The sequence below is a fragment of the Paroedura picta genome, chromosome 5 (genome assembly GCF_049243985.1).
Source record: "Paroedura picta isolate Pp20150507F chromosome 5, Ppicta_v3.0, whole genome shotgun sequence".
Lineage (NCBI taxonomy): Eukaryota > Metazoa > Chordata > Lepidosauria > Squamata > Gekkonidae > Paroedura > Paroedura picta.
Window position 1 is genome coordinate 93,933,804 of NC_135373.1, and position 14,495 is coordinate 93,948,298.

The 14,495-nt window shown below is 43.8% G+C and overlaps 1 protein-coding gene across 1 annotated transcript in view; it reads left to right on the plus strand.

The window, feature by feature from the left end:
* The window catches only part of NEDD1 (NEDD1 gamma-tubulin ring complex targeting factor), a 35,833-nt gene that overhangs the window by 15,933 nt on the left and 5,405 nt on the right, over window positions 1–14,495 (plus strand). The window contains exons 7-13 of the mRNA XM_077339123.1: window positions 88–289; window positions 1,044–1,233; window positions 7,668–7,799; window positions 10,345–10,392; window positions 10,656–10,882; window positions 12,567–12,714; window positions 13,693–13,849. Of these exons, the coding sequence (XP_077195238.1) occupies window positions 88–289; window positions 1,044–1,233; window positions 7,668–7,799; window positions 10,345–10,392; window positions 10,656–10,882; window positions 12,567–12,714; window positions 13,693–13,849 (1,104 nt within the window). The remainder of the gene's footprint in view (window positions 1–87; window positions 290–1,043; window positions 1,234–7,667; window positions 7,800–10,344; window positions 10,393–10,655; window positions 10,883–12,566; window positions 12,715–13,692; window positions 13,850–14,495) is intronic.

Genomic DNA, 14,495 nt, shown 5'->3' on the forward strand with positions numbered 1-14,495 from the left:
TGAAAGGGTAGGAGAAGAATAAATGTTTTGAAAACTCTATGTAAAACTGTATCTTCAATTCCCCCCCCCCCCCAATCTAACATGAAGGCAGTTGAGGACACTAGTAGCAGAATCTCCTCTCACAGCAGTAGACTTCATGCCTGAAGGAACTACCCTTGCAATTGGATCTTCTCGTGGAAAGATTTACCATTATGATCTTAGAAAACTGACAGCACCTGTGAAGTCAGTCAGTGCTCACAAAACCTCTGTGAAATGTATAGCACTGCAGTACTGTAGTAGCTTCTCAAAGGTAAGACATTTTTATGCATAAAGGGCTCAAATATAGTTCCAAAGTCCAAAGCAAGCTATATGAAAAGTCTAATAATAATTAAAAAATCATTCTGAAGAGCACAAGAAACCTTGAAAATGACAGCTGTAGCGTTCTCATAGTTTGGGATGAGAACATGCTAGGAAGTCCCTGAGTTAGCACAGACCTTTCCTCCTCTGCTATGCATGACATGGCAAGGCTGAATACTTCTGGTCTAGAGCTAAATCCAGTTTGTTTTGATGTTCATGATTTGTTAAGAAATAAGCCCACAATGCCATGGTTTTAATCTGCTTTTAGAACCCTGGTAACAAGCTGCAGTCCCAGTTTTGATGTTACAATGAACTGCATTTTGTTTTAAACCAGGGGGTGTTCCTTCTGTGTTCATGATAGAAGGACTGAAAGAAATCATAACCCTATGGACTTTCCGGTATATTCGCAACATGAGTTGTGACTGATTTGTTACTGGCATCTGAGTGCGGCCCAGTTAAGATTTGAGTATTGTACTGGCTGTAGATCATAAATAACATAATTTTCATTCTGGGGAGTGACATATTTTAAACTTTTGATGGCTTGCTCTCTATAAGCCGTCCTTTTAAAAGGGAAGGCAGGATATACACTTCTTAGACTTGAAGAATAATGCTTGTCCTTGGTGTTTGAGTCATCAGCAATGTTACAGGAAGAAATGCAAATCTTTTTCTTTCAATAAATATTCTTGATGGATTTATTTCTCCTACAGTCGAGTCTTAAAATATCGTCAAATAAACAGGTGAACAAAAGATCTGATATCAAAACGGCAAGTAACACTGCAGGAAATCAGAATGCTAGTATGGTCAAAACCCTTACTTCTAATATGCCTGGTACATTATTGCCCCAATCTACACCAACAGTGGAGAGTAAAGGAAGGAATACCATTCAGGATAAATCAGGTAAACGTTGATGAAGACCATTAATGCCAATGAACCTGCAGAACCATGCAGCTTAAAGTATGATTATGAACATCTTTTTGATATTTATAAATACTTTATAATTTGGGATGCTGGTCGTGATTCCTTTTGGACATGCTATTGTAAAGGGGAGCTCCAGGAGGGGGGAAGGCAGGCACCTTGCAAGGATCTGTTCCTCCAGGGCGCATCTGGCAGTATATTGTCCCCATGGTGGCCAGGCACTGAGCAGCAGGTGACACAGAGACAAGGCTGGGAGTCCTGACCTTCTCAGCGGCCAATTCCATACAGAAATCAGGTGGAATGGGCAGGTTGGAATAGGGCCTGCAGACCAGAAGAGGCCTCTTCCGTCACAGGCTCCATCAGCCAAAATGGCATTTTTCTATCGCACTCAACCGTATTTAATGTTAACTTTAAAAATTCTGAAATCTGCTTTCTTCTAGTTTCAGTCTTGAAAAGTGGCAAAGCTGCTATGAGGATGGCGTCACTTCGCCTCCTGGAAGTGTAGCAGTGCCTGTTGATGGCAGCTCTGGTCATGCCCCTTGGGAGGCCGTTCTGTGCTTTGGCAGGCCGGATTAAGCAGCACTAATGACTGTCACCCCCTTCAAGGATCGCTGCCTTGTTGTGGCAAGGGGGCTTGCGTAGTTCAGTGAAGCTATGAGCTATGCCGTGCAGGGCCACCCAAGACGGACAGGTCATAGCTGAGAGCTCTGACAAAAGGTGATCCACTGGAGAAGGAAATGGCAAACCACTCCAGTATCTTTGCCATGAAAACTCTATGGACAGTTCCAAAAGGCATAACGATATGACGCTGGAAGATGAGCCCCTCAGGTCGGAAGGTGTCCAATATGCTACTGGGGATGAGCAGACGGCTAGTACGAGTAGCGCCAGAATGAATGAAGCGGCTGGGCCAAAGCCGAAAGGACGCTCAGTTGTGGAAGTAACTGGTGGCGAAAAGACAGTCCGATGCTGTAAAGATTTTTATTCCATAGGAACCTGGAACGTCAGATCCATGAATCAAGGCAAGCTGGACGTGGTCAAACAAGAAATGACAAGACTGAACATCGACATTTTAGGTATCAGTGAACTAAAATGGACAGGAAAGGGTGAATTTAATTCAGATGACCATCAGGTATACTACTGTGGACAAGAATCTCGCAGAAGAAATGGAGTAGCCTTCATAATCAATAAGAGAGTAGGAAAAGCAGTCTTGGGATACAATCCCCAAAATGACAGAATGATCTCAGTTCGAATCCAAGGTAAACCATTCAACATCACAGTGATCCAGGTCTACGCCCCAACCACAGCTGCTGAAGAGGATGAAGTTGATCAGTTCTATGAAGCCCTACAACACCTTCTAGAAGCAACGCCCAAAAATGATGTGCTTATCATCATGGGGGATTGGAATGCTAAAGTAGGAAGCCAAAAGATAACCGGGATAACAGGCAAGTTTGGCCTTGGAGTACAAAATGAAGCAGGGCACAGGCTGGTAGAATTTTGTCAAGAGAATACAATGGTCATAGCAAACACTCTTTTCCAGCAACCCAAGAGACGACTCTACACATGGACATCACCAGACGGTCAACACAGAAATCAGATTGACTATATGCTCTGCAGCCAAAGATGGAAAAGTTCTATCCAGTCAATAAAAACAAGACCAGGAGCTGATTGTGGTTCAGATCATGAGCTTCTTGTTGCAAAATTTAGGCTTAAATTGAAGAAAGTAGGGAAAAGCACTAGGCCACTCAGGTATGAACTAAATCATATCCCCGACGAATACACAGTGGAGGTGACAAATAGATTTAAGGAAGTAGATCTGATAGACAGAGTGCCTGAAGAACTATGGACGGAGGTTCGCAACATTGTACAAGAGGTAGCAACTAAAACCATCCCAAAGAAAAAGAAATGCAAGAAATCAAAATGGCTGTCTGAGGAAGCTTTACAAATAGCTAAGGAGAGAAGGGAAGTGAAAGGCAAGGGAGAAAGAGAAAGATACACCCAATTGAATGCAGAATTCCAGAGAAAAGCTAGAAGAGATAAGAATGCCTTCTTAAATGAACAGTGCAAACAAATAGAAGAAAACAATAGAATGGGGAGGACCAGAGATCTTTTCAAGAAAATTGGAGATATGAAGAGAACGTTTCATGCAAAGATGGGTATGATAAGGCAGTGGTCCCCAACCTGCGGGCCGCGGCCCGGTGCCGGGCCGCCAAGGCCATGGCACCGGGCCGCGGCTCCCTCTCCCCGCCCCGCCCCCGCAGTAAAAAACTTCCCAGGCCGCAAGCTTGCGGCCCGGGAAGCTTCTTACTGCGGGAGGCGGGGAGAGGGAATCAGGGCCGGGCCGCGCCTGTGCGGGCCACGCCCGCTCGGCCCGATCCGCGGGCGCGGCCCGATCCGTGGGCGCGGCCCGGGCGCGGCTCGCGGGCGCGGCTCGGGTGCGGCCCGATCCGCGGGCGCGGCGTGGGCGCGGCCCGCGGGCGCGGCCCGATCCGCGGGCGTGGCCCGCACGGGCGCGGTCCGCGGGGGCGCGGCCCGATGCCCTGCCGGTCCCCAGCCTCGGAAAGGTTGGGGACCACTGTGATAAGGGACCAAAATGGTAGGGACCTCACAGAAGCAGAAGAGATCAAACAAAGGTGGCAAAATTATACAGAAGAACTATACAAGAGCGAGCTTAACATCCCTGATGACCACAATGGGGTAGTTACTGACCTGGAGCCAGACATCCTGGAATGTGAAGTCAAATGGGCCTTAGGAAGTCTGAGCAACAATAAAGCTAGTGGTAGTGACAGCATTCCAGTTGAACTATTCAAAATCTTAAAGGACGATGCAGTAAAACTGCTACACTCAATATGCCAGCAAATTTGGAAAACTCAACAATGGCCACAGGATTGGAAAAGGTCAGTTTACATTCCAATCCCAAAGAAGGGCAATGCCAAAGAATGTTCAAACTACCGCACCATTGCACTAATTTCTCATGCTAGCAAAGTTATGCTCAAAATCCTACAAGCTAGGCTCCAGCAATATGTGGACCGAGAACTTCCAGAAGTACAGGCAGGATTTCGAAGAGGCAGAGGAACTAGAGATCAAATTGCCAACATACGCTGGATCATGGAGAAAGCTAGGGAGTACCAGAAGAACGTCTACTTCTGCTTCATTGACTATGCTAAAGCCTTTGATTGTGTGGAGCACAACAAATTGTGGCAAGTTCTTAAAGAGATGGGAATACCAGAGCATCTTATTTGTCTCTTGAGAAATTTATATGCAGGTCAAGAAGCAACAGTGAGAACTGAACATGGAATCACTGACTGGTTCAAAATTGAGAAAGGAGTTCGGCAAGGCTGTATACTGTCGCCTTGCCTATTTAACTTGTATGCAGAGCACATCATGAGAAATGCGGGATTAGAGGAGTCACAAATTGGGATCAAGATTGCAGGGAGAAATATCAACAACCTCAGATATGCAGATGATACCACTCTAATGGCAGAAAGTGAAGAGGAACTAAAGAGCCTGTTGATGCGGGTGAAGGAGGAGAGTGCAAAAGTTGGCTTGAAACTCAACATCAAGAAAACAAAGATCATGGCATCCGGCCCTCTCAATTCCTGGCAAATAGAAGGGGAAGAAATGGAGATAGTGACAGATTTTATTTTCCTGGGCTCCAAGATCACTGCAGATGGGGACTGCAGCAAAGAAATTAAAAGACGCTTGCTCCTGGGGAGGAAAGCTATGGCAAATCTAGACAGCATCCTAAAAAGCAGAGACATCACCCTGCCAACAAAAGTGCGTTTAGTCAAGGCTATGGTCTTCCCAGTTGCAATGTATGGCTGCGAAAGTTGGACCATAAGGAAGGCCGAGCGTCAAAGAATTGAGGCTTTTGAACTCTGGTGCTGGAGAAGACTCTTGCGAGTCCCTTGGACTGCAAGGCGAACAAACCGGTCAGTCCTCGAGGAGATCAGCCCTGACTGCTCTTTAGAAGGCCAGATCCTGAAGATGAAACTCAAATATTTTGGCCACCTCATGAGAAGGAAGGACTCCCTGGAGAAGAGCCTAATGCTGGGAGAGATCGAGGGCAAAAGAAGAAGGGGACGACAGAGAATGAGGTGGATGGATGGAGTCACTGAAGCAGTCGGTGCAGACTTAAATGGACTCCGGGGAATGGTAGAGGACAGGAAGGCCTGGAGGATCGTTGTCCATGGGGTCGCGATGGGTCGGACACGACTTCGCACATAACAACAACAACAATGACTGTCACTGCTTTGGTGCTGAGTTCAGATGACCGGGGTCCTTCCATTAGTGTTGGCACCCTGCTTTTGTCCTCCTGGGTCTAGAGCTGCTGCTTTAGAATGGCTGGTCAGGATATCACTTCAGCCCACCAAGGATGTGATACTTTGTTCCTAACAAAGAGAACATTGTCTTGTAAAACATTTTGCCTTAATTGGTGATTTTCTTTTATTTTCTGTTTTTATTTATATACTGTCCGGCCCTGGCAGTTCAGGGCGGTTTACAGAAGACCTGGGAATCATAATATGTGGCTCAATAATAACAGCAGGATAACAATGGTAGTGACAGTAACATTTGGTGATGATAATTTTTCTTAATTAAAAAGTAGCTTTTTAAGCAAAGAATGATCATACTGCATAATTTGGATGTTATGACACAGTTTACTAATTTGCTATTAATTTACTTTTTCCTAATATCTATACTCTTATGGTCCTTGTTCCATTGTCTGAGCAAGAGTGCATACAATCGAAAGCTCATGCCCTGAATAAATTTTCGTAGGTCTAAAAGGTGTTACTGGCCTCACATTTTCTTATTTAATGTTGTCACTTAGCCTGGATGTTCTGGGATTTTTCGTAGTGTGTATACACGATTTATCCAAGGTGTTCTTACATAATTGAAGTAAACAGGCCTGGATTTATAGAAAAAGTTTTAATGTGTACATTTTCATTTCTTTTTGGGGAAAGGAGGAGGGCGATAAATCTTTTCTAGCTGAAACAGTGACACTTCCCTTACTCCTACTTACTGTTAGTTTTAGAGCCAGTGTGGTGCAGAGTGCCAGACTTAGGAGACCAAGGTTTGGATTCTCATTCTGCCATGACTTTGGTCCAGTTGCTCTCTCAGCACAACCCAGGGTGGTTGTGAGGATGTTATTTATTTATTTAATTTATATACGACCCTCATAGCAAGCTGGCTTAGGTTGGTTTACAACATTTAAATATGCAGCAGTAGAATTTAAACAATTCAGTTTAATTAAAATTAAATCCTAATTTTTAAATCACATGTTAAAACCATCAAAAGAGTATCAAAATCAGTATCATAATCAACAAATAGGTGATATGTCACATTCAAGTCTTCCAGAGATAGATTCCAGTTTGGGGTAGATAGATTCCAGTGAGGGGGGCCAGTAGATGTTATTTGGGCTCACTGGCCCGAACCAAAAGCCCAACAGAGGAGCTCCATTTTACAGGCCCGTCTGGGCCGGATTTTTTCTGGGAGCTTATTCCAGCAGGTGGGGGTGAGGACAGCAAATGCCCTGGCTCTACTTTAGACCAGGCATACTTTCTTGGGACCAGGGACCACCAACTGGTTGGAATTTCAAGAACAAAGTGTTCTTCCAAGGGGGGGGGGAGGGAGAGAGAGAGGTGGTGTTTATCTATATCCCCAAAGATCACTCTACTCTTCAAATTCCAACCAGTTGGTGGGCTCTGGCCCCAGGGAAGTACACCTGGATAAAATGGAGACTGGAAAAACATATGATATCTTAGGTCCACACTTGGAGGGGAATGGGTGCAGCCAGCTGGACACTGATAAAACTGTTCTGACCGAGCAGTAATATCGGGGCTCTCTCAGCCTCACCCACCTCACAGGGTGTCTGTTGTGGGGAGAAGAAAGGGAAGGCGACTGTAACCTGCTTTGATCCTCCTTCGGGTAGAGAAATGCGGCATATAAGAACCAACTCTTCTTCTTCTGGGTGATATAAATGAGATAAGGGAGTTTAGTTTTGTGGTAGTTCTGAGAATGTGGATGATGGTTAGTAATTCTTATTGTCTACCCTACTAATGTGATTGCCATAGCAAGGTTTCAATTTTTAACTATTTTCAAAGTGATGTATGTAAAAGCAGTAACTCTTCTGGCACCCCAATCTTAACCATGCTTATTAAGAAGAATTTCCTATTGCTTTCAGTGAGATTTATTTACAAGTAAACATTTGTAGCCTTTAAAGATATTATTCCACTCATATGTACTTCGTAGAGGATGTGTTGAATTGTCTCACTATCTTAGTTTTAGGAGTCTTCAACTTATAGCAGTTACTTTGTTTGCAGAAATGGCTAGAGCTGATCTCTAAAGCCCATTTTTGAAGAAAACTCATTGCTGTTAAAGCAACACTTTTATTGAAGAAAATGGATGTGTTACTTTTTTAGGAGTTCCGCACAGCAGCAGTTTGGATGTAATTCCTTCCAAAGAAATTGATCATGGGAATACTTCTAACCTAACTAATTTTGAAGACTTGGGAAGAAATAGCTTAGGTGACCTATTTTCTCCCCTTCGAGATGGTAAGTTGTATCTGCATAGAGACTTCTCAGTTACTGGTGACAACCTTTTCCATAATTTTAGCACAATCTTCTGTTGCACCCTACATTCAAGATATGGAATGCTTACAGTGCAGAGTGCCCATTTAAGCAGATAACTAGCTTTTTCTTGATTTAGATGGCAATAGCTTAGAAGGTCTTTCTCATGGTTAGATGCACAAGATCATTTGTAGAGCCTTGTGAACAATAAATACAATTTGCCCCAGTCAGATTCATAGAAAGCAACATGTAGGATGTGGTTGTGTGGAAGAAAGTTCTCCTGGAACTCTTCTGGCATCTCTGGGTCAGGCGAGATGTGTACATAGCTCTAAAATTTGAGCTGGTAAGGAGCCCTTTCATATTTTAAAGATGTCTAGTAAAGAACTGTCCTGAGAGCATCTTTTTAAGTGAAGAGAACTGTTGAGATAGCCAGAATGCTGGTCACACTTTAACATTTTGCTGCCTTTATTTAAGAAGCAACAAAATAATGGAAGCAAACTTAGAATTTCTCCTGCATATTAACTACTAAATTCCACATCATCGGCAGAACTCATGGGAACATCGTAAATCTTCCTCCTGCTGCCTTTTTCTCCAGTTTCTGTATTATTGCTAAAATACCACCTGTGAAGAATAGTCCCTGTAGGGATTGAGGAAATGCCAGCTGTAAACCAGTCTAGGAAAATATCCCCCAATACAAAGGCACTGCTATCAGCCATATGCCTTACTATCTAGCCTACGAGGCATGAAGTGTTGAATTGCAAATGTTTTTGTGGACTCTGAAATCTCTTGGTTCCCAGCTATTTAGTTGCTGCTGAACTACAGCCTTGCAACTAATGGCTTGGGGAGGGGGAGAGAAGTCCCTCCCTCATCCTCAACCTTTCTGCCAGCTTCCAGGACTTGCATGGATCCTAGGAGCTTTCCAGCCAGTGTATCAGTGCTGTTGCCATATTGCTGCCACAGGGTCACCATATTGGGCTGTGTCCACAGCTTTTTCTTCAAAGTTTGTTCTCCTAAAGACAGACAGCATAGAACCAGTCATGCACGCAGCCTAGTGTGACTCTGCACTTTGTCTTCCTCTCCCACTAGCAAAAGATGATTGTAAAGCCTTTCTCCTTGTGAGTTGGCTTGTGAAATCTGGTCGTTTGCAGCTCCATTCCAACTTCTTACATACTTCCGCCAACCTCAAACAAGCTTTATTTCTCATGCTGTCTACCAAGAAAACTTTGGGTTCTGTAGATTTTTTCACTACTGAAATAGGAGAGGATAGATGACCTTCCCAGACCTTGCCCTTTCTTGCCACAGCTTCCTGTCTGCATTTGCATTTATCAGTTGCCCATGCAACTCTATCAACATTGCCTCTTGGGGGCTCAAAGAAGGTGGCTGGGAGAAGGAGGACGTGTGGAAAGATCTTCTTTCAACAACACCTCTAGCATGTGCCCTCTGTCAGAATGTGATATGTGCACGGCCATCTCATAATAACTTCAGACTCTGCTTCAGATTTTTAATTGAGTGCAGCCAGCCCTGCATCTCATGTTGAAGTACAATAACTCTCAAATCCTTTGTACTGAAATGACCCAGCCTGTCTTTTTAAAATCTGATATTTCTTGAGAACAAGAATATGAAAACCATGTTCTGGCTGGGATGTTCCACTCCAAGAAACTTAGGTTCCGAGCCTGGAACATGAATGGTTGTGGGGGCTTTACAGCACCTTCTTTATGTGATTACTAGAGGCAAAGCCCATTGTATGTCTAAATACAATGGGCGCTAGCCTTCCCCTGCAGGGAGCCCCGGCAGCCGCGCAGGGCTCCCTCGGGCGGCGGCCTGACGCGGCGAGAGAGCCGGCAAGAGAACCGGCAAGAGAGCAGCTCTGCGCGGCTCGCAGTTGCTCCCTTGTTGGCAGGGCGGGAATCGGCCGGGCCAATTGGCAGGCACTTTGCGCCTGCCGATTGGCCCGGCCGATGGTCTGTCTGGAGGAAGGGGCCAATCGGCACCCTTCCTCATCCTGAACAGAGCCCGCCCTAACTCCTCCCACAAAGCCCTTACGGTTTTTAGTCCGCGGTGCCTGCGGCGCAGCGGGCTGTGTTAAGATGTGAAGTGCCACTATCACACAGGACAGGTTTGTTTGCTGAGCTGGGAATGAGAAGATAATAGGCAGCTTATCAACTTTTGTCCTCTTTCTCGTCTTCCTCCACTCCTCACTGAAGCATTCATTCCATGTGGTTTTTTTAAAGGGCACAACAATTGTCTATTTATCCTCCACACACCTAATCCCCCCCCCCCGTGTGTACATTCATAATTATATTTTGGTTCTTAATTCTACATTTCATGTGCTAGTAACAGTGTCCCTCATGCATACTGATTTTTACATAAAATGATGAATTGCAATTCCTAGGCCTTTACCTTCTTGGTTTAAAAATCCAGGTTAACTCAATGCGTCTCCCCAAAAATCATGCAAAACTATGTTTTTCAGCTTTATCCATATAGGTTATGTTTCTTTTACAGTCTGTTTTATTGCTTTGATTTTTTGTAGATGTTGCAGCTTGTAAAACAAGTGAAGATACTCCAGGGAAGGGTGACGGTGAGCACTTCTTGTAATACACTTTTTATTGCAGCAGTAACAGTTGCTCGGTGGAGCCAGCCAGACACTAAATAGGTATGCTGTAGCATGAAATCTGACCAGGGTGTAGCAGTAAGTCAAACTGCTTAACGGAAAGCTTTTTAAAAATAAATAAATAAATAATTACTGCATGTTGCCTGTTAAACTTATTTTCTAAGAATATCTTGTATGTCAACATTGCAAGAAATATGTGTTGTTGTTTTTTTCATTTGACTTCATTCCAGGTTTGGATTTTCAGTCTTACCTTTCAAGTTTGGATTTTCTTTCTCAGTTCAACATGTTTCCTTCAAGAAAAAACCCCGCAGGGTCTGCTTCGCAAGTAGTCCACTCTAGTCCTCTTAATGTGTTTGTTGGGTCACCTATTAAAGAGGAGGATGAGAATCCCAATCTGGATCTTGATGCTAGGAAATCAAATCATGGAAGACAGGAGTTGAGAGAACACTTAAAACAGGTACCATATGGAACTCGCTGTGATTGACTCCTAACATCTGTGTTCTGTTTTCCTTGTCTGATTTTTGTTGCATACCAGGGAATGCAGGGGGTGCCACAGATGTAGTGTCTCCTGATGTTCTAACCCAAGTTGTCATTCAGATTTTTCTTCCTTGCCTAGAAATTCCACCCTTTCTTTCATTTGCAAAGCTAGCTGTAGTCAGCGTTATGCCTTCATCAGCTGTTTGTACTACCAGTGGTTAGCACAAAAATGCCATTTGCAACCATAGCTAAAGCATGCTTTCAAATTGGCACACATTGGCACTGATGTGGTTAGTGAAAATACCTGCGCAGGCGTAATGCTGATTGTTGATGAGTTGTGAAAATGAGGGAATGGGATGGTGGGTGAATTCATTGCAAGAGGAAGGAAGTGCTTGGAGAGAGTGGTATGATATAATTTCTTAAACATAGGAGACGAGGATACCTGTGTTGGCCACTGCGGCGGCCAAAGCCAGCAGATCACAGAAACATAATCATCATATTATAGAAGTATGCTATGACAACCAAAGCCATTCGGAGTATAGAATCATGGTTATTTCAAATCATCATATACGAGGTTTCTTTTTTTCTCAATATATAGAATGGTATTATTACATATGATAAATATTTGGCTCGCAGTTTGTAGTCATTTTAGGAATAAGAACACAGGAGGAAAGCACTGCTGGATCAGGCCAAAGGTTCAGTACCAGTGCCCAGCACATGCCTTGTGGAAATCACAGTGGAATGTTTGCATTTTAAGACTGTAGAACTATATATGTAAGCAGTGGACCAAGGACTGTAGTCCCTCACCTGGTCTGATCCACACTCAATTCAACTGAAGTTTAGAGTGTTCTTTTTTATATACTCGCTACACTTTCTGTAGTTCATGTGACTGGTAACAGCCCCACCCAAGCTCTTCCTTTAAACCCATGGGGGATGTTTATAGAGGATGCATAAAGGGATTCTGATAAAACAGCTCAGTGGGGTCAGTGTTGCACAGTTCCGTCTGCAGTATGTTCACAGGCTTTTGGTAAGAAGCAGAGAAAACACTCCTTGAGTTTTGTGCTACTTGCTTTGCTGTTTGACGAAAAGCTCTTGGCTGCATTGATGTTGTAGACATTCACATAAAACTTGGAGCTCAAAAAATTTGACTGCTTTCCTTCAAACCAGTAAAGTCTCATTTATCATTTGAAAGAGAGGCTATGTTTTGTGTATAAGGATCAGATTTTTACGTTTATCCTGCACCCAGGAGCACTATAGGCTTTTGTACCAAGGGTTTTAATGACAGTATAAACCAGGGGTAGTCAAACTGCGGCCCTCCAGATGTCCATGGACTACAATTCGCATGAGCCCTTGCCAACAAATGCTGACAGGGGCTCATAGGAATTTTAATACATGGACATCTGGAGGGCCACAGTTGACTACCCCTGGTATAAACAGTGCATGTTACCATCGGTAGTGTGGGTTTGAATGCCTGAAGAGTTCCAACACATGACAGCATGCATGTCTTATTCTTTCAGTAGGCCAGCGAGATGCATCTTTCTGGGCGCTCAGTGGCAGTCTGTCCATAACAAGTTGTATTATCTTGATTTCTCCCTTGCCCTGCTCTTAAAAAAAATTACTGAGTTCTAGCTATTATTTATTGAGGATTTTTCTCCTCCTACAAGTTGAGCTGCTTGAATGCTGATTCTGGAAGCCCAAACACTCCCCCACTGGTCAATACAGTCAAGAGTCCTGATTCCAGTGAGAGATTCAATAAGAACATTCAGGGGCAACTGACATATGAATCACCCATGAATGGTACTACCTCAGCAAGTAAGTGTAATGCTACTTTTTGTTAAAGTAAGCTAACCAGTGACTTTTAAAAAAGATATCCTGAATGTCAGTTCAAGGAGTATCCGAGATGGCTAACAAATATGGTGAGCAGTGTCCATAGTGGTGGTGGTGGTGGTGGTGGTGGTGGTGGTGGTGGTGGTAGGGAAGGATCCCTACTGAACTGGGGTGGCTAGGCAACAACTTGACCCAGCTTGCTGCTGAGTGAGTGTGCTGGTGCCCACCCAAGTTGGTGAGCTGGGTGCCAATTAAGCAGTCTTTTACATTATAGTTTTGTGTGTCACATAGTAATGATATGTCTGCCTTGCCTTCCTTCTGTTGTGGGACTCAGTAGCTGCATACACAAGAGTTTTTGGGGTCCTCTCATTCAGGCACGGAATGCCTCACCTGCTTATCTTCACTGAAGAGGCTGATCCATGTGCTTTTCCACCAGACTCTGCAACCCATGACTTAAATGGAGTATAATTCTTTTTTTAAAAATTAACAGGGTGTTCTTGGCCTGACACCTGAAAGAAATAAAGTAGTCACCAGAGAACTGTATCTGCGGTGGGTCTTTTCTTTTGCAGCCCATTCAGATCTCTGGAGGATCATTCTTGGGGATGCAGGACCTGTACGGAGGATCAGCAGAAGGTTACTGTGCTGCAGCAAAGTAGAGGAAGGGAGTAACATTGTCCTTCAGTACTTTTGTGCCAGCACAGCTCTACTCCCCCTTTTTTCTGCAGCCCCCCAATCCATAGAGCAGTTTCTCCACACAGGCCCATATCCTCAGGAACGACCCTTTCTGAAATTTGTAAGGGGCATGCTGAGAGGCATGCTAGGATCACATTATTGGATAGAAGCTACTGTTCTTCATTACTTGGCAAATCCAGATGATTCGAAATCACTTGACTGAGTGCCTAGTTGTCTTGTCCTGTGTTGTTTTGTTTTGTTTTTTTTAACTTTTTTTTAAAACTTGCCTAGGTCCAAAGAGAACTTCAACAGTAACTGCAGGAGTTGCAAATTCACTGTCTGAAAAAATAGTAGATACTATTGGCAGTGGCAGATTAAATGCACCTTTATCTTCAGTTCAAATTCATTTTATTCAAAATATGATACAAGAAACTCTGGAGGACTTCAGGTAAATGATATGGAATGGACATGTTGAGTATATTTTTCTCAGCTTATTACTTTGAGCTTTAACTTGGCTTCAGTCAGTGCAGAATTTATAAACCTTTAGAGTACTATTGTAGTACAGGTCTCTTATAAGTGCCATTTTAGAAGCAGCAGACACTGGAGCAGGTGGCAGCAAACATTTCAATTTGAATAGCTTGCTTATTACTAAAACATGTTGTGTTTCACCCCCACTCACTTGCATGGACAGCAACCTCCTTTATTGCAGTCTAGTGAACCGAACTTGCTCTCTTTGTAGTCAGGGAATGCTTCTTATAGAAACTGTAAAACTCCAGGACTGCACTGGTGCGTGCACTCAGAGCTTCATGTGAAAATTCTTGTGCCAGATACAGTTTCTTTTTTGTTACATTGTTCAGGAAGATTTGTTGGAGCCACCAGTCATGTTAACTTTGATGATGTTACCAACTATGGAGGGCTTCTTCAGAGGTGGGACACATAGATGCATGTGCAGAATGTGGCCCTCTGCTCACACTGGTTTTAGTAGTCTATGTGTAGGAGCCACAACATCCTACCCCTTGTGTAGGAAGCTTGTGACTAAAATCAGCATTCGCAGGGCATGGCATTTCTCTCCTTCATGATAACGCTTGTGTAGT